The 20,208-nt window shown below is 37.0% G+C and overlaps 3 protein-coding genes across 3 annotated transcripts; 2 read left to right on the forward strand and 1 right to left on the reverse strand.

Moving 5' to 3' along the window:
- Nucleotides 1–9,117: 9,117 nt before the first annotated feature.
- Nucleotides 9,118–10,655, reverse strand: LOC108016283 (protein takeout-like). Its single transcript, XM_017082915.4, has 3 exons — nt 10,565–10,655; nt 10,029–10,506; nt 9,118–9,529 (listed from the first exon to the last, which is right to left on the reverse strand). The coding sequence occupies exons 1-3, from the start codon at nt 10,632–10,634 to the stop codon at nt 9,325–9,327; spliced, it is 753 nt and encodes a 250-aa protein (XP_016938404.4). The 5' UTR covers nt 10,635–10,655; the 3' UTR covers nt 9,118–9,324.
- A 199-nt stretch (nt 10,656–10,854) lies between these two features.
- Nucleotides 10,855–11,893, forward strand: LOC118877990 (trithorax group protein osa). The gene is made up of 2 exons (XM_036818926.3): nt 10,855–11,012; nt 11,072–11,893. The coding sequence occupies exons 1-2, from the start codon at nt 11,009–11,011 to the stop codon at nt 11,746–11,748; spliced, it is 681 nt and encodes a 226-aa protein (XP_036674821.2). The 5' UTR covers nt 10,855–11,008; the 3' UTR covers nt 11,749–11,893.
- Nucleotides 11,759–13,365, forward strand: LOC108011247 (uncharacterized). Its single transcript, XM_036818924.3, has 3 exons — nt 11,759–11,899; nt 11,960–13,078; nt 13,137–13,365. The coding sequence occupies exons 1-3, from the start codon at nt 11,896–11,898 to the stop codon at nt 13,175–13,177; spliced, it is 1,164 nt and encodes a 387-aa protein (XP_036674819.3). The 5' UTR covers nt 11,759–11,895; the 3' UTR covers nt 13,178–13,365.
- The last annotated feature ends 6,843 nt before the right edge of the window (nt 13,366–20,208 follow it).

A 20,208-nucleotide genomic window follows, 5' to 3' on the forward strand; every position in this document is an offset into this window, starting at 1 on the left:
CAAAGATGCAAACTGAAAAAGAGTTGAAAAGCCAAGGACGTGGAAGCATGGTCGAAAAAGTAGCTGTTATCGATGGAGTTCAGCTTGACCTCGTTTCTTGGTTTGACAATAAAGTAGTCAACATTCTTTCTAGTTACGTGGGAAGCAATCCTGCTAAAGTATGTAGAAATCATCTCTCCTAAGGCAGTTGATGTTTACAATAATTATATGGGTGGCGTTGACTTACTGGATTCTTTACTTGGACTTTATAGAATTCAATTGCGCTCAAGAAAGTGGTATAAGAAAATATTTTCTCACATGATTGATATGTGCGTAGTGAATTCATGGATTCTATGGCGTCGTAAGTCAGATCAATATATGCCACTCTTCGATTTCAAGCTTTTAATAGCTGAGCACCTGTGCAAGGCAGGAAAAGTAAAGAAGCGCGGACGACCTGCGATGACTCCAACTTCATCCCCGTGTACAAGTAGGGAAGGTACTCCTACTACCAGCAAAAGACGAAAGCACCAGGAAATTCCATTGAGTTCTGTTCGGGAGGACCATATTGGGCATTTTCCCACCTGGAAAAAGCAAAGGCAACTCTGCAAAAACGATTGTTCTTTCCGCTCATACACCTTTTTTGAGAAATGCGATGTATTTTTTATGCTACAACGACAAAAGAAACTGTTTCACCAACTTTCACATGAAGTAATGTATACATGCAAATTAAATTCGTCGATAATAAATGAATTAAAAAAATGTATTTTTTATTTTTAAAACTCGGGTGATAAACCTATATTCTTAAACACAATTAATACAAGACACTTTTTAAAAATTGTGAACCGATCGCTAAAAAATTATCCAATGAACCTCGGCCAGAAGCCTTCCTTTTCTTAAGCTTCCAGAACTTTAATTTTTGTTTAAAATAAAAGCTTATGGTGCAATTGTCGCATCTCGTTGTGAAATGAAATTATGCTGACCGATGCAATTTGATTGAAAATCGGAACGCAATATGTTCTGAACTTAGAATGCAATACTGTGGGCTTTGAACGGAAAAGTTTGGGCTTCGAACGGAAGCTTGGGTTTACTTTACGATTGATTAATTTATCTTAGCAGGACGGTCAAGCGCGGCCCTCGAAGTAGATGGCAAAGGCAAAATCTTAAACAAAGGTTTAATAGGTTTTTCTGGTTCTGGCCGTTGTTTTTTGGTTACAAATAATATGGCATTTTTGTATTTAATAATAAGTACAAAAATCAAATATATAATGATTAAAATTAGTAATATAAAGGTAAGTGATATTTTAGTATTATTAATTTTAATGAAAGGATTTAAAATGTTTATATTATCTAAAGAAAGTTCTGTGTTATTTGATAATATGTAATCGGATATTTCATAATTTTTGAAATGGTTCGTAGTTGAGTAGTTAAGAAATTTGTTTTCCAAATTGGTATATGAAATATTATTAATTTCGGTTGTACCATTAAATGTTATCAAAAATGAACCGTTTAAATGGGAGTTGTTCACAATATTGTTACCATTTATAAAAATGGCACCATCTTGTATGATGTCTATTTTCTTATTTTTCTCTCTTATTTTTTTACAAGTGGATTTCTCCCCATTTAATAAGCGAGTAAAACAAGTTTTTTCATTATTCAAAGTGCAATAATTATTAAAAAGTTCGTTCTTAAAGTTAGACATTTCATAAAACATATTTGCGCATTTTGCGACTTGATTGCTAAATACTAGTTTCCCATCGATTTGGGAAATCGCTCTAGCGTGATATATTTCGCATCTGTTTTTTATTATTGGGTACTTTATATAAATTATTACTAGTTCTTTAAACAGAGCGATTTTAAAAACGAAGATGTCCATTAAGTCATCGATAATTACTGGTTTTTGTTCATGTTTTAATATTTCCATGATGTCATCATTGTTTAATATTTTGGTAGTGTGATTGTGTGAATTAAATTTTGCAGATCAAATGTTAATAATCGTAAGCGATGTTTTCGCAGTGGTAAATCTTGATCAATAAAAACATTTTTAAAATCACCAGGAAGAGATTCTATTTCTTTAAACAGTTTGGAATTGATAATAAATTGCTTATTATTATTTTCAATTAATTCATCGATTTTATTCTGTATTTTAATAAAATCATCATGATCCGGAGTTCCAGCTAACCATTTCCACACAGTGCCTATCTCATTTATCCCCCTTTTTGATCTAGTTGATAATAATTGTGATAAAATTAATTCGATTACTTCTATGTCATATTTAATTTCCCATTGTCACCTTTTATTAGTATCCCTTTTTATATTATCTGATTCCAATTTTATTATTTCTTTATAAAAACTTAAGTTAGTTACGTGGAACATTTCTGCGTATGAATCGTACGTCAATACGCCTTTATTGTCCTTGAATAAAAGATACTCGTGAGTTGTATAGTCATTTATTTCTGATTTTGTTAATAAAATAAGGTGTATTATAAGCACCTGATAAAACGTTTTCTGGAAAAGGTAAAAAAAAGTAACATACAAATTTTTAGAATTTTATATTATCTTTGTGAATAATTCTATTTCTATTGTTGATTATTATTTTGTTAGGTAAATTTTCTTTAACTACTTGTTTTTTATATCTAGTTTTAAGTTTATTTCTTTCCCCGTGTTTCTTTTCATAAACTACCTGTCCTACATGATATACCTTTTCTTTTCTGTTTTCATTATGTGTTTCTAACATTTTCTCTTGTGTATTTTTTAAAATTTGAGGAATGTTATCGTGCTCTATTTTATTATATAGTACGTCAAAAGGTTTTTGGTTCGTTGTAGAGTGAATGCTATGATTATATTCTTGAGCGGCTCTTATTACTATTTCGGAATAGTCGGTTAGATTAAATTCTTCTTTAATGCATCTAGCTAATTCTGTTAGTGTAGAATGTGCCCTTTCAACTTGTCCGTTTGAGGTACTGTGCCTCGGGTCTGCGTAATGTAAAGTTAAACCGCACCTTTGTGCAAAAGATTTAAATTGGGCCGAGGAAAAGCTTGGTTCGTTATCGGTCATTATTACTTTGGCTTGTGGAAATTGTTGAAGAAGTTCCATTACTTTGTTTTCGATATTTAATTTATTTTGGATTTCTTTTACTACTAAAAATTTTGAGAAAGCGTCAATACAAGTTATGAAAGTAAGACTTTGTGCGTAATATATGTCGATGTGTAAATTTTCGCCTTTATATTGGGGATTTGGGCTTCTCCAATTGGAATTTTAATTGGGTGTCTGTTATATTTGTTTTCATTGCAAATTTTACACTTTTTTATGTATTCTTTTAATTTTGTGAGTAAGTTTGACCAATAATACAATCTACTGATTGTTTATAATTTTCGTCAAGTCCCCTGTGTGCTCTGCAATGTGTTTCCTCGATTATAAGTGCTCTGTCCTCAGAAGTTTCTACATCTTGGACAAATATTTTTGTATACAAAAATGTATTTACAATACCTACCGTTAAATTAGGAGGAATATATTCTCTTAAGATTGATATCAAATTTTCGGGAGTGTCAAATTCTATAATATGTCTGGTATTTTCGAATATATTAATTGACTCATGTATTGTATACCTCCCCGTTGCTAATAGCAATTGTTGCTTAAACTGGTTTAAGGGTTTACGGGTTTCTTGTATAACATTCTCAAAACTACTCTCTGCTGAATGCTGAGTGTTTTGATCTGAGACCGATTCGTTACTGTCAGTTAAGTTGTTGATCTGAATTCTTGATAAGGCGTCTGCAACTACATTAGTTGTACCTGGCTTATAAATGACTTTTGGAGTGAAACTTTCTATGAAGGAGTACCAGCGTTTCATTTCAATATTAGGATTTTTATCAGAAATTGCGAAAGATAATGGTTGATGATCGGTTTGGATTTCAATTCCAATCACTCCGTATAAGTAATTTCTTAGATTTTTAAGAGCCCATACTATGGCTAAAAGTTCCTTCTTATTAGTTGCATAAACTTGTTCCGTTTTAGTCAAGGTTTTTGAAATAAAAGTAATTGGTTTACCTTCTTGAGATAATACTGCACCAATTGCGACGTCCGAAGCGTCGGTGGTCAGGGTAAATTTTTTATTATAATCCGGTTGAACTAATTCTACTTGAGCAATGAGATTTTCTTTCAGCTCGTTAAAAGCTTTAATAGCTGGGTCATCCAGCTGAATTAACATTTTTGTTGACATTCTTTTTGAAATTTTGCCATTATGACCTCCAAGATATTTTGTTAGAGGTTTGGCTATAGAGGCGTAATTTAAAACAAATTTTCTATAATAGCCCGTAAGGCCTAAGAAACTTCTTAGTTCCCGAATATTTTTTGGAAGCGGATATTTAATTATGGTGTCAATTTTTTCTGGGTCTGTCTTGATGACGTTATAAGATACGATGTATCCTAGAAAACTGGTTTCACGTTTAAAAAACTTTGATTTTTCTAAAGAGATTTTCATGTTTGCCTTTAATAATATATTTATAATTTTGTTTAAGTCTTTATAATATTGTTCAATCGAGTTTGAGAATATTATAATGTCGTCCATGTAGACATGACATGTTTTCCCTATTTGTTCTCTTAGGATGTCGTCCATTGCTCTCTGAAAAATTCTTGGTGCATTTGTTAGTCCGAATGGCATTCTTAAAAATTTGTATTTACCATTATTTATTGAAAAGGATGTTTTTTCTACATCAGATTCTTTCATTAATATCTGATGAAAACCTGATTCTAAATCTATTGTTAAAAAATATCTTGCTTTTCCCAAATTAGATAGAATTACTGATGGGTCTTGCATTGGGTACCTGTCAGGTATGGTACTTTCATTTAATTTTTTATAGTCAATGACGAGTCTCAATTTACGGCTTCCGTCTTGATTTTCTCCTTTCTTTGGGACTACCAGAACTGGTGAATTATAAGGGCTTCGACTAGGCCTTATAATTTCTTCTGCTAACATTCTACTGATTTCGCTATTCACGAAGTTGGTGACAGAAAAAGCGTACGGATATTGTTTCCCGTATATTGGTCTGTCGTGAATAAGATTTATTTCCCCCTTTATGTCTGTTCTAAAAGGAATTTGCATATTTATCTTTGAATGCTCTTTTTCAATATAGAGAACTATTTTTTCCTTTAGTCCGTCTAATTGATCAGTACCTATATTGTTTATCTGTTGTTTGTCGGATAACTCAACGACGGCGTGCTTGAAATTTTTATATTTCAAACGATTTTTATTTATTTGATTTTTGACGGTAATTACTTCGTCGGCACTCTCAGGATTTTGAATTCCCAAGATATTTGTATTTTTATTGACGGTATTTACTTCGTCGGCACTCTCAGGATTTTGAATTCCCAAGATATTTATATTTTTATTGACGGTATTGACTTCGTCGGCACTCTCAGGATTTTGAATTCCCAAGATATTTATATTTTTATTGACGGTATTGACTTCGTCGGCACTCTCATTTTTTTCATTATTTCATTATTTTCCACAAATAATGAATCTGTGTTTTCGCTATTTTTTTCATCAAAATATTTTTTTGTAATAAATTCTTTTAACGGAAGAATATTATTTTCTTCAATTAAACTTATTTCATTTTTTTCCTCATTATCATAATATTTAAACTTTTCTCTTTTCACTTTATATTCCAATACTCCCTTTTCTATATTTATTATAGCTCCAATATTTCTTAATAAATTAAATCCAATTAGCAGATCAGATTCTAATCCTTCGATTTAATAAAATAATTGTCTTGTTTCAAATATATTTATAATATGGCAATACCTAATAATTGAATACCCATGAACTGTACTTACCTTTTTGTATATTGATAACTCGTTTTTATTTTCGAAAATTCCCTTTTTTATATAACAAGCAGAGGCTCCTGTATCTATTGAAATCTTTAACTGCTTCTTGGTTTTTCGGTCTGTCCTATTTAAATAAGGCATTCCCCTGTAGGGGTCTGGTCTAAAAAATGATCTTCGCTGATATTGTTTAATCTGGTTACTTTATTAGCTGGCTGATTTACTGTTCCATCTGGTTCCCTTCTCTGAGCTTGAGTTTGCTCTTTATTTTGATTAGCGCGATAGTAATTTGATCGATTATTATTTTGATAGTAATTATTATTGTATCTACCTCGATTATTATTTGCCTGCCAATTATTATTCGGCTGCCGATTGTAACTAGGTTTATTCTGGAGTTGAATCGATGGATCAACATCCATGGGCTCGACGGCTTGTTGCTTTTGATTATTATTATGATTATCGTTTTGCCAAAAATTTCCCTTTTGTGGCCAATTATAATTCTGGTTATTACTCCAATAATTTCCCGTTTTATTAGTTTTATTGTTCTGTCTTTTTTGATCAAATCGTAAGTTGTTTTCCTGATATTTATTTTCATTTTTAAATCCATTAAACCTGTTTGCAAATTGAGCACGGAAGTTGTTTGATTCTAGTTCTTGGACCTTTGCCAAAGCATTGGGTAAATCTGGTGGATTTAATGAGAAAAGAGTTTCTGAGATAGATCCATTTAGCCCAGATATAAAAATTCGTAAAGCATTGCTCCTTATTGTTTTGTTTGTTTCTTTGGCAATTACGCTGTCCTTTCCGTATGTCATTATGGTTTTGTTTTTTAGTAGTGTAATTTTTTTATTGACTTCATTATAGTATTCTGTAACTGTCATTCGTCCCTGCCTGAGGGTACTTAGTTCTGACTCGAGAATATGTATTGGTCGTTTATCGCTATATATAAAGTCCAATCTAGATAAGATTGCTCGAAAGTTTAAAACGGTGCCATGATTAGTAAGAGCATCATGGGCAGCTCCCAAAATTTTATTTCGTAAAATTGTTAAGGCGATAAAATATTGTTCACTTTGAATTTTATAGAGACTCATTACAGTTTCCGCGGCTTCCCTCCAACCTACATATTGTGTTGGTTCCCCCGTGAATTTTGGTAAAGATTTTACCACTTCAAGTGTTGTATCGCATTTTATAGTTGGGTCGGTTGTTTGTATTTTATAATCCTCCACAGTGTTTGCATCTGTGGCTAACTTTCCTTCAAAACCTTCTATTTTCCTGCTCTCTATCTATCAATCTATTTATTAATTCCACTGTTAAGCCGCCTGCTGTGGCTATACTACCTGCAGAAAAATGTGGTGCTGAACCTCCGGTTGCCATGGTTAGATTTATTTCACCAAAGCTATTTATTAAATCTTCCAGATTGTTTAATATTTTTTATTAAATCGTGAATCTATCTTACTTTCTATCAATGTTTAAATCTTTTATTATTATTTTTTTTTTTTAAATTCCCTGATCTTAGATTATAATTTTTTAATAATTTTTTTTTTATTGAAAATTAATTTCTCACGAGACTGTCCCGATGGGGCCTTCCTTCTGTGAGGTTGTGGGTTGATCTTCCTTCCTGGATTCAGTAAAAATTATTGGCGATAGAATGCCCTTCCTTCCTTCTTTAATTTTTCCTGTTTCAGCGAGTTGTGATTTTGTTGTTGTTGTTGTTGTGGTTTGTTTAACTGTTTTTGTTCTTGTATTTTTTTTTGACTTAAGATTTTGGTCCACCTTTTTTTAAAGTTCACCTTTAAATGGATTATTTCATTTTTTAATTTCCATTTAATTATTGTTAACGACTGTCACTTTGTTGTGTTGTTTAATGGATTTTTTAATTTCTCCACCAGAAATGTTGAGTTGTTGGCCGCGCGAGCTCCGTTTGTACTTAACTTATTTTTCATTAAATATTTTTTGGAACTTATTATTTAACGCGGCCCCACGTTGGTCGCCAATTAAATTCGTCGATAGTAGATGAATTAAAAAAATTTATTTTTTATTTTTAAAACTCGGGTGATAAACATTTATTCTTAAACACAATTAATACAAGACACTTTTTAAAAATTGTGAACCGATCGCGGTCTCGGATAAAATAGGACTGACCCTTAATTCTAAAAAATTATCCAATGAACCTCGGCCAGGAGCATTCCTTTTCTTAAGCTTCCAGAACTTTAATTTTTGTTTAAAATAAAAGCTTATGCTGAAACTGTCGCATCTCGTTGTGAAATGAAATTATGATGACCGATGCAATTTGATTGAAAATCGGAACGCAATATATTCTGAACTTAGAACGCAATACTGTGCTTTGAACGGAAAAGTTTGGGCTTCGAACGGAAGCTTGTGTTTACTTTACGATTGATTTATTTATCTTAGCAGGACGGTCAAGCGCGGCCCTCGAAGTAGATGGCAAAGGCAAAGGCAATGTCGCTGAAGGCAAGGGTAAAATAGCTGAGATTGAATTCAAAAATTTGTTTATAAATTCCATATATGGCAAACTCTGGAATCAGCTGAATGCATACAAAGCCATATATGGCCCCATTTCCCCCACCCCAAACTATGCCCCCCCAAAAAAAAAGTCCAAATATATATTATTTTGGCCTAAATAAACACATAATTACATTCAAAAAATGTTTTCCTTTATTATTTCTATGCTCATGCAGTAGAGGGTTAATGAGGAACTCATTGTGGGAGCAAACTATGGCCTGCAGCCTTGCGAAAGCAACTATCAGGAATTAAAAAACTGTCTGATATACATTTGTAGCTTCATTGAGACCTGAAAAAATGTATTGAAGAGTGTAGCAAGGGGAACCTTATTTAGTGCAACAGATATTTCTGCCGCTGGAATTTCTCTATGCAATTCTCTATGAAAATGCAACAGTTTCGAGTGGGTTGTGAGAGTTATAGTGGGTGTGGCACTTTGTTGAAACAAGTATGCGCTGCGCCGGAAGCTTGTAGCTTTTATAGTTTCTGAGATCTCTGCGTTTATACGAACGGTCACACAGAAAAACGGAATGGAAAGTTCGACTCGGCTAGTATTCCTGATCGAGAATATATATACTTTATAGGGTCAGAAACGCTTCATTTTACCTGTTACATGCTTTCGACGAATCTAATTTACCCTTTTAACGTTACGGCTTATAATTTTATGTACGGGTAATGTAAAATGTATACAAATAAATGGCCGTACAAGGCAAGGTATGCGACAATTTTCCTTAAATCAATATTAAAATAATTCTAACCTTAAATTCTAGGCCACGAAATACCTAAAATCAAAGCTGCATAACTTTTAAAGTGCTAGCATACCAATTACATTTATTTTATTTTAAACTTTTGTAACAACAGTTTGATAAATGTGGTTCATAAGTACTGAACGCACTCATTTACAATTGCTCTGCTACACTTAATTCGCAAAATCGATTCCACTCCAATTGATTCCAAATTTGTACGTAACTCTATAAGCTTGCACAGTACGTAGCTAAAAAAAAGCCCAATCAACGATCGGGCAAAAACATGTCGTCATAGGCGACGTTCTCAAATACTCTGTTCAAGATGGTTGTAAAGCCGTTTGAGAAGGACTTTTTTAGACCCGGATGCAGCTCATTCCAGAATTCCACCCAGTGCCTGTTGAAAACCGCGTTCATCGCAACCGTCAAATCGAAGTTTTCCTTGAACAGGTCATCGAACCAAATGATCCAGCTGAGCAAACAAAAAATATTTATTATACAGTTAACAGCTTAACTAATAAAACAACACAAAGACTTTAAAATGGTAAAAGAATATTTCATATTTCATTTGTGAACAACTTGAATTGGAATAATGAATATATCTGATCATATTTTTACAAATAAGTTAATAAAACCTTGTTTTTAAGAAAATGTAAATATGTTGTAAAATTCTCAATTTAATTTTTATAATTCTGACTTTGTTTAAGAAGAAATCATACTTAATTTAAGCATAATAAATTCTTAGTTCAAGAATATTTCATAGGAATGAAACGTTTTTGAAATGAAAATTTAAGCCTATTTCGCATCAGTGGCATTTTCAAACACATTTGGGCTTGAATCTCAAGCCCAATGGACTTCGTTTGTTTTCTGAGTGTGTTTAACTATCTTATTGCTCGACCATTGTTCAGAAACAGCTTTATTTTTCAATTTTTATACGATTGTTCCTATGAATAAATAGGTCGGTGACTTACCGACCCAAGTAGATGCTGGGCACCAGATCGTACACCTTCAGATACCTCTTGTTGTTTCTGTACTCCAATATCACCTTCAGGGTCAAAGTGACCCGGAAGTCCTGGAAGTCGGACTGCAGAGTGCCGGAGGTTTTGTGGCAAAACAGCCACCTGCCTTCCAAGTCGTAGGTGGCCAAGTGCAGAAGCCGCGGAAGATGGGCCTTTATCAGGATCTGCTTCTGGTTGGGCTCCCGCAGGAAGCCCTCCACATGGGTAACCGTCGTGTTCTCGAAACCCTTGTTTACGTTGTCTCGCATGTTAAAGTTCAGATAGATGGGCCGATTCGGTGAGTCCAGAACGACGGTGTCAGGGAAGTGGTAGGAGTCCAACGGGGGCAGACCGATCGCAGGAATGCCCTTTGGATGAAGCTTGATCAGTGTATTGATGGACCGAACCAGGCATGTGGAGTTTCCAAATGAGCATTTTTGCACATCTCCAGCTGCAAGTTAAGAGTTTTAAAAATCGCACATATATCCGAGGCTAAAGACCCCACGCACGTAGTTCTGCTCCAGAAATTGTGTTTAAGATATAGCAAAACAGCCAAGTCAACAGAATCAACTTGCCCATAACGTTTGTCGGTCGCAACTGACACATTAGTCACAATTCAGTTAATCTGATTCGATCAACGATAGAACATTTCTCACTTGCAGGGTCTGTACGCCTAACCAGTTTGGAAGGTATTAGAAATTATAAAATCTATATTATAATATATTATATAATTAATATATTATTATTAATATTATAATTGATGATCATTACATATTCAAATCTTTCGAGAAAGTCGTGCATAATGCAGTAGATGAATAGGCGAGCCAATCACGAGGTAGCATTACAGCCAGAAAACCCGATTAGAGATCCCCGTCCGGAGTTGTCATTTTGCTTTAACTGCCTGTAGCACAGCCTGTGGGGAGAATCGAAACTAAACCTCTTTTTTTTGGAAAATGTGTGAGTATCGAATGGGCAGTGGACCGCCGGCCACAGATCACTAACCTTTCCGCCGGCAGCGTCTCCGTGTGGCAAGTGCAACAACTGTCCCTGCGGCACCAGCGGCGGAGCCCCGCCCCCTCAGCAGCCGCCCCACCGCCCGCCGCCCTCGTACGCCCACCAACCGCAGCAGCAGCAGCAGATGCCGGAAAGCTGCCCGTATCCAGGGCCCCAGGGATATGGGGCAGGAGCAGGTGGCTGCCAGGCACAGGGGGCAGGAGCAGGGGCAGGTGGTTGCCAGGGCCAGGGGGCCGGAGCAGCACCCGTAGCGGGTAATTGTCAGGTATCCTCGTACCAGCCGCCTGGTGACCCGGCTCCATGCAGCGTGTACCAAAACCGCGGACCTCCGACCGTGGAGTGCACATGCACACAGAACCGGAACCGCAACACCCCTCCCGCCGTCCAGGCGGACCACATCACCTGCAGCCGGGGTCCCCGGGAGCAACCGCCCGTCATGGAGACCCGCTGTACCTGCCACGAGAAGCCGGCCAAGGTTGAGTGCTACTGCGCCCCGCCGGTGGCCCCGCCCCCCAACCAGCAGCAGCAGGCGATGGCCCAGCCCACCCATGCCAACGTGACCTGCGGACAGAGCCTGCCCAGGGGCCCGCAGCCCTATCGCAACCATCACCACCAGAGCCAGAACTCCTGCGGACACTGCCGGTCGCAGAAGAAGCAGAAGAAGTGCCTCATCCAGTGAGGAGAGACGATAGATCCCAGCAGGCGCTACCGAGCAGGCTACACAGATCCCAAACACTCACATCATGACAGTTCCCCAAAATTTTTGGTTTAGCTAAATTTCCAGTTTTACGTTGCTTATCGGTTCAATAAAACCAATGTGACCCCAATGGGCAAGTAGAACTTGTAGTATTTTGTACAGCTGCATCCATTCATGACTTTCCTTCGGACAGGGAACACTCCGACCACCAGTCAAGTGGGTCATAGGCCATCGCAGGACTACGACGAGGAGAGGGTCTTCCATGGTAGCCACAGGAATCCGGAGCGGAGTCGTAGTCGCCACTGCTTTCTCATTCGCTCGCAAAGGCCACCGAATAGGGCCCTAGATCCGGGAACCCAATGCTGTTGTCCTCCTCCCACGACGACGAGCAGCTGCTGTTGTTCCTCTCCGCCTTCCCCTACTCCTACTCCAACTCCTACACCTACTCCGCCTCCGGCTGCTACTCCAGCCTGCAAACCCCGTCAGAGGTGCTGCTGTGCCTCACCACCGGAACCAGTGAGGGCAAGGGCTTGCTGCACCGCCGGAAACAAGCCCCAGAGATGCTTCAACAACTGTCCCGGAAACGGAAATGGTGGACAGGGGGCGCGGAGGATCAAAGCTTGTCATCCGGATGCTTACCCCATGCCTGAGCTTCTGAGGACGAAGCCAATATCCCTTCATCCTTTGGGCGCCAGATGCAACTGCGATGACCGCAAAATAGACACTCGCAGGACAGTGGCTATTGCTCCCGAAGAGCCCGTTCCCGTCGAGCCAGAGCCACAAGCTGAGATCCCATACAGCGACTCGGTGAGGTCCTTCCAGCCCGCTGCCCGAGCGATAAATGAAGTCAGCCAAGACCCCCATGATCCGTACTATCCGTATCCCCCACGGAATGATGCGCGTCTCCAGGAAGTGGATGCTCTGGGCACCTTTGATTTGAACCGATTTGATAGGGATGCCACCCACCGAGGTCCTGGTAGAAGAAGAAATGTTTCCATTCGGACATGCGTGGACTACGACTACGAACCAGAATATTCACCTCGCGAAAGAACCCATCCGCCTTCTAAGGTTCATTCCGGGTATCCACCTCCTCGCGGTTCTACCAGATATCATCATGCTCAAGGGCCTTCCAGATATCCACATCCACAGGGGCCTTCTAGATATCCACCTCCGCGATCGCGTCCTCCCCCCGGATATGAACCTCCTCCACCAGAATATGCACCCCCTCCACCAACATACGCACCCAGAACTCGATCACCTCCCCCATCTGGGCAACGACAATACGCGCCCAGAGCCCATCCGGGATCTTATGGTTTGTACTTTTCCATTAATCTTAGTTCATTTGATCTGATTCCCAGTTTACTTCATAGAAAATGCGGAAATCGAGTACGTCAAGTGTCCGTATAGATGATGGGTTGCAGTTAAATTCAAAATGCAACGTTTAATACATTGTAGGGCATACATATGCTTCAAAATTTAAATCAAATAACCAAAAACTCTTAATGACTCGATCTGAACAAGGCAACGGTTTTAAAAAACTGTTTCAGTTAAGAAGCATTATAAGTTTGTTATAATAATAAATTTTTCCAACACCCGTAGTTGCCTCAATCGTTTTATATAATGGAAATCCTACCAAGTCAACACTTTAAGATACTATTCACAAAAAAAACCTATATTTTAAGATCACTTAACTAGTCCTGATTGTGTACAAACGAACTTACAGATCAAACCTTGCAAAAAAACGTCGTTTTTGTTGATAAGTAATGCATGCATTTAGTGACGTCCCAGGTGCTCATCAAAGAATAATTCATCGTTTAGTTGATAAATTGTGGACTTTTCGCTGACACAACCCCAACTGGAAAGGGGACAAAGGGGTACTGAGTTTCACGTAGCTCACTTTCAATAAAACCTTTAATTATACCCGTTACTCGTAGAGTAAAAGGGTATACTAGATTCGTCGGAAAGTATGTAACAGGCAGAAGGAAGCGTTTCCGACCCCATAAAGTATATATATTCTTGATCAGGATCACTAGCCGAGTCGATCTAGCCATGTCCGTCTGTCCGTCTGTCCGTCTGTCCGACTGTCCATCTGTCCGTCTGTCTGTCCGGATGAACGCTGAGATCTCGGAAACTATGAGAGCTAGGCTATTGAGATTTGGCGTACAGATTCCTGAGCTTCTTACGCAACGCAAGTTTGTTTCAGTAAACTGCCACGCCCACTCTAACGCCCACAAACCGCCCAAAACTGTGGCTCCTACAGTTTTGATGCTAGAATAAAAATTTTAACTGAAATGTAATGTTCTCATCAATACCTATCGATTGACCCAAAAAAAGTTTGCCACGCCCACCCTAACGCCCATAAACCGCCCACAAACTTCAAAAAATCGTAAATATGAACGTGGATATCTCGGAAACTATCAAAGATAGAGAATTGGGATTTCAGATTTAGATTCCGTAGCCTTATACGCAGCGCAAGTTTGTCACGCGAATATGCCACGCCCACTCTAACGCCCACAAACCGCGAAAACCTGTGACGCCCACAATTTTAATGCTAGATAAAAAATTTTAACTGAAATGTATTGGTCTCGTCAATACCTATCGATTGGTCCAAAAAAAATTTGCCACGCCCACTCTAACGCCCATAACGCTTACATCTGTATACCGCCGGTAGGTGGCGCATTTTAATCTCGCTTTGCTACTTGCATATCTCTATTTAGCTGAGTAACGGGTATCTGATAGTCGAGGTACTCGACTATAGCGTTCTTCCTTGTTTTGCTTATTAAAACGTGACACCAAAAACAAGGGAGAAAGTAGGATGGAAGTCGTAGCTGCTGCTGCTGCCCTGGAATGTTCTGGAGTGTTCTGGAATGTTGTGGAATACTCTGCTCTGCGATCGCGCCCACTCCCCCCTCCCCACTTCCCCTCCCACTTGTACTCCCACTCTCGTTTGATGGTTATATATATATTGTTATCGTGAAACATAATTCACACACACATTAACTCACTTATCACAAGTATTTATTATATTTAAATATTAATTTTATTTGTTTTTTTTTGTTGAACGGAAATTGTTATCGCAAAACTCTAATTTTGTGTTGGAAAGAAGTATTTATCGCAAACTTTCTCAGACTTTTTCGTCTCGCAAACTAGTATAAATAAGAGATGTAGAGTACTAGAATAATTCAGAAACCAGAAGTCAAATTCAGAGCAAGAAGTCACTCGCACTATTTGAAAAATCCGTCATCATCATCATCAGCAGCATGTCTAACTTTGAAGATCAGTTGAACGAGCTTGGCGCCGTCTCTCTACCCCCAATAAAGAGTGTTAAAGTCTGCCGTTCAACACGCCGGTCCCGATACAGAACGCCGAATATACGACCGCAAATAGGGTGAATAACTATGGTAATCTTTCTTTATTATTGAATTATCAATAGTCAATTTCTCGAGCACGTTAATTATATGAGAGATTTTTTAATTTGAATAAAATAAAAATTTTTTATTGCACTCCGTTAATGGGATTTGTTGTTGTTGTTGTTTTTGTTGTCGTCTCCGTCGTCGTTGTTGTTGTTGTCGAGTGGCTAATCTGTTCAACGTTGGTAAAGCGAGTGAGGGAGAATTAAGTGATAATGCCTTTTTATAGACGTTTTTGTTGTTGTTGTTGTATATAATCATTTCAGATGACAGCAATTTCTCGACTCTTTTTCTACAAGCTAAAAACGATATATTTAACAACTGGACCCATGACCTACCGCACAAAAACGCAGAATTCATGGAACAAAACATAAACTTCATTGAATTTTCTGCAGCCTTAAATAGTCTTAAGGGAAACACACCAGGATACGACAAAATCAATTACTCAATGATTAGGCACGCCTCAAAACCTTTAAAAAATAGAATAATAGTCTTATTCAACAGCATTTTAAGATCAAACATTCCGCAAACATACAAAGTCAGCACAATAATACCAATCCACAAGCCAGAAAAAGACAAAATATTAATCGAATCCTACCGCCCTATATCGCTCAATCCCTGCATATCTAAAATATTAGACAAAATTATCTCCAAAAGACTATGGTGGTTTGTTACAACAAACAAATTACTTAATAGTCACCAACTTGGCTTTAGGAAAGGGAAATCGGTTACAGTATGTCTACTGTTTGTAGACGCTTTGGTCAGCCGAGCCCTATCCGAAAAACGACACGCATCCATAATTTCATTAGATTTTGAAAAGGCATTCGAAAAAATAGGATTGCACACTATAATAGGTCAATTGAAGGCTTGGGGTTGCGGTCAAACGACCCTAAACTATGTAAGGAATTTTATGACGAACAGGAAAATCCGAGTACGCACGAACCAGACACACTCATCGATACAAAATCTTCACAACGGCATTCCCCAAGGATCCATACTATCTGTAATTTTATTCCTTATAGCTTTCAACAGCCTGGCAGACAAAATAGAAAAACACAGAGATCTCAAATTCACTGCCTATGCAGATGACTTTAACATTATAATTGACCTAAAAAAAAGAAAATCTGTAAGACCCAACTTAGACGCCCTGTTCTCTGAAATAAGCAAATGGTGCTCAATCTCTGGAGCATCATTATCCCTAAATAAATGCAACCACTTACATATATGTAGGAAAACAAACTGCCGATGCGAAATAGAAACAAGCTTATGTCCGATAAAAACATCTAAAGAAACAACTATTTTAGGACTAACCTTAAACTCAAAGTACAGATGGAACTCTCACATTAACAGATTAAAAAAATCACTGGCCAAGCCGTTAAACATTATTAAATGTCTATCAAGCTACAAATACAACAGTCACCCACACACACTAGTCCAAATAGCAAAAAGTCTTTTGATATCAAAAATTGAATTCGCTTTACCAATATACGGAAACGCCCCAAAATCTACGTTAAGGCCAATTAGAACATACATTAACTCAGCTCTCCGCTCAGCGTTAGGAGCATTCCCTTCCACTCCAACCCACAACCTCTATCTTGAAGCGAATGTATGCCCCTTAGAAACAAAACTCCTGTTCATGAAAGCCAAACTTTGGAATACAATAGTACACTCCCAGGACACCCCCCTTTATCCCATAGTAAACAAAATTATAAACAAACAGAATAAAAAATACAAAAACTCAGTACTCCAAGAATGTATCGACATCTGCACCAATCTAGGACTGACAATTACCCCAGTTAAAAAACTACCTAAGTCCAACCCCCCATGGCACATAAAACCTGAGTCATTAGACACACACCTTAACAAAAAAAGAAAAGCAAGTACCCCAAAAGAAATATTTTTAAATAAATTTTTAGAAACTAAACACAAATTAAAAAACTATACCCTTATATACACGGACGGATCTCTATCCAATGAAATAATTGGCTATGCAATAACAACAGAAAGCTCAACTATTAAACTAGGAGTGCTCCCTGAGTACTCTTCAGTGTACGCAGCAGAAGCTACAGCAATCCTTGACGCAATCGAAATAAGTCTAAAAACTAGAAGGAAAACATGCATTTGCACTGATTCCCTGTCAGTAGTGGAAGGTATAAAAAACATAGAAAACTCGACATATCTTATCTCCAAAATTCGAAGTCTTATAATTAACAACTTCCCAAAAATAAAACTTCTTTGGGTGCCAAGCCATATGGGTATAGCTGGTAATGAATTCGCCGATGAAGCTGCTAAAGCAGCTACAATTTCCCCCTTAATAGCGTCAGCAAACATAAATAAATTTGATAGGAATAGATACTTAAAATCAACACTGCTTAATTATGTTCCACAACTGATTAATAAAACCTCCACTTGGTACCAAACAACGAATGTCAGCCATCTTAACATTGCCCACTACACAAAAAACCCGGTCTTTTCTAAACTATCCAGAAATGAACAAACCAAGCTTATTCGGTTACGCCTTGGACACACTAGACTGACCCATGCAAACAGATTCGTTCAACCTCCATCAAACCAATGCAAATTTTGCAATAGCACGGACACATCGATTATACACATCTTGAACGAATGCCCACCCTTCCACAATAATAGACCCAAAACCCCAAACTCCGATCTCATCCCTTTCTTAACTAATCCAAAACCTGAAAACATAATTATCCTTCTTAAATTTCTAAAAAAAGCCAACATCATGAACGAATTATAAGGCTATAATAAGAGAATTTAAAGCTACTTTCTAATATCATGTATTAAAATTAAGATCTCTATGTTTCCTAATTAAGTGTTATTTGTTAATCGTAAGCTAAATGTTAAGTGTTAAATCTTATAAAATTAATAAGAAATAGAAGAATATATAATCAGCCGAAAGCCTTAGCAGCTATGGCTGTCATCCCTCCCTGTAGCTTAATTTTTATAAGTAAGCCTACAGTGTACAAATAAATAAATAATCATTTTTTGTATATTGGTTATAATGCAATCTTATTGTAATTCTCTTACCGCGAAAATTATTCGGATTACCGTCTTGATCACAGATTTTTAAAGTTATCGAATGTATTTCTTTTGTGTTTACTGGTAGATATACATATAACATTTTGTGGTACCTCAGTTATTTTATATCCAGGACTAACGACCAGCGCATACTGATGTGGTGTGTGTCCTGTTTCGTTGTTTATAAATGTATGATCCATTAATTTTATTTATTTATTTATTTATTCAAGAATTTGGTAAAGTTTACAAAACTAAAACTAACATTGGGGGGTTGTAGTGCTAGCTGCGGGGCCTTCGACTACGTAATTTTTAGTAAGTGAACCTAATTTAAGAATATGTTAAATTTTGGTTTTAGATTAGATTATATAAGATTGTTTTTCTTAGGAAATTTATGATAGTTGTTATGTTTTCTGCTGTTGGGTGCCTGAGGTAGTCGGTGGCTTTGAGATTTTTAAAAAGTAGTTGCTTGTCCTGGCCCTTCAGTTCTGCAGTAGGGACGCGGTGACATGGCTCAAGGCAAAAAGCTTTTTCGTTTTTTTTTTGTGCCTAAAACGCTGTGCCGCTGTTGACGTCAGCAGAGAAGTCGGCGCAGTATAGAAGACTGCCTACGAAAACGATCGTACAACAAAGAGAGGCAGATATTCGGAGCTTCCCTCTCTTTCTTTGTCTTATAATCTGCCTGCACTCGGCGCTCTCAGAGACAAATTTCGGCAGGTCCGTTATTTCTTTTGAGTCTCTCCTTTATGTTAAGCTAGCGACTAATGCGGAAAAATTTTCGTGGCACAGCGACATGTGAATGCCCTAATATTTTAGGAGCATTATTGTATATCGAAAAAAAACAACTAACATTGTTTTAAAAAAGTAAATTATTTTATTATAGTAAAATTAAGTAAAATGAATTTACTTTTAATGTTATGCTTACGTATTATACATTAATATTACAATATAATTTTTTAGTTAAAATATAGAAATTTAGTTCGTTAAAATTTATTTAAATATTTAAAACATTTTAATAGTACCATTTTTAAAGAATTCATTTTGCATTTTTTACTCAAAAAAGTAAAAATTATGTAGTCGGATATTTTTTGCTTTAGAAAGGGTATAGGTGCAGTGGCACGCGCCAACAGCGAAGAGAAATTAAAATAAATCATGTAAAGGGGTGAGAGGAATACTTGGTTCATTCTGTTCGAGTTATTGAAAGGGAAGCAAGCCATTTAAATTGTGCGCAGCAGATTTACTTCTTTCGTTTTTTAAAATGAATATAATAAAGTCAGGTAAGTGTTACATTAAGTTAAAGATGTTGTGCATTGATCTTAGTTTAAAGTATTAAGGTATTCAATGGGTTCAGTAAGCCGAAAGTGGATGATGAAATGTTTTGCGCCAATAAAAATCCTGCAAAGGGTGAAACACAGCTCTAAATGGTAAATATGCAAATAAACAAATAAAACGCATTTTTTTAACATATGCCCATGAATTTTTTCAGGAGCAAATGTTTAAGGATGGCGATGACCACTGTAAAAAGCAAATTAACGTAACATAAAATTAGGCTTACTAACAATAATTGTCCTTTAACAGAAAACCTAAATAACATTATTTAATTAAAATATATTTAAAAGTATATACAAATTTATGTATTTTAAATTCTATTAGTAAAAACTCATGGGAAAAATTCTGATTTTCACAAGTGATTTCACTTGGGACGTGTCACTTGCCAGTGATTTCTTAAGTGAAAACTCATGGAAAAATCGGATTTTCACAAGTGATTTCACTTGGGACGTGTCACCGGCACGTGACAGGCCATACGAAAAATGAGTATAAGGAACAAGTGAAATCCCGTGGGACTTCGACAAATTTTCATTTGAATTTTCACTTGTGAAAATGCGGACATCCCATACAATTTTCTATATGGAGCGTCACTTGTTCTTCACTTGTGCAAGAGGACATGTCCCACGGGATTCACAAGGTGATTCACAAGTGAAACTTTTTTTTT

This window comes from Drosophila suzukii, chromosome 3 (genome assembly GCF_043229965.1).
Source record: "Drosophila suzukii chromosome 3, CBGP_Dsuzu_IsoJpt1.0, whole genome shotgun sequence".
In the NCBI taxonomy this organism is placed as follows: Eukaryota; Metazoa; Arthropoda; class Insecta; order Diptera; family Drosophilidae; genus Drosophila; species Drosophila suzukii.

Excerpts from the sequence above, each read along its gene's own strand:
- LOC108016283 (XM_017082915.4), bottom strand. The coding sequence starts at position 10,634 with ATGGGCAAGTTGATTCTGTTGACTTGGCTGTTTTGCTATATCTTAAAC. Across the intron at positions 10,507-10,564 it reads AATTTCTGGAGCAGAACTAC|CTGGAGATGTGCAAAAATGC; the intron begins GTGCGTGGGGTC and ends CTTAACTTGCAG. Across the intron at positions 9,530-10,028 it reads CCCAGCATCTACTTGGGTCG|CTGGATCATTTGGTTCGATG; the intron begins GTAAGTCACCGA and ends TTGTTTGCTCAG.
- LOC108011247 (XM_036818924.3), top strand. Across the intron at positions 13,079-13,136 it reads AGCCCATCCGGGATCTTATG|AAAATGCGGAAATCGAGTAC; the intron begins GTTTGTACTTTT and ends TTTACTTCATAG.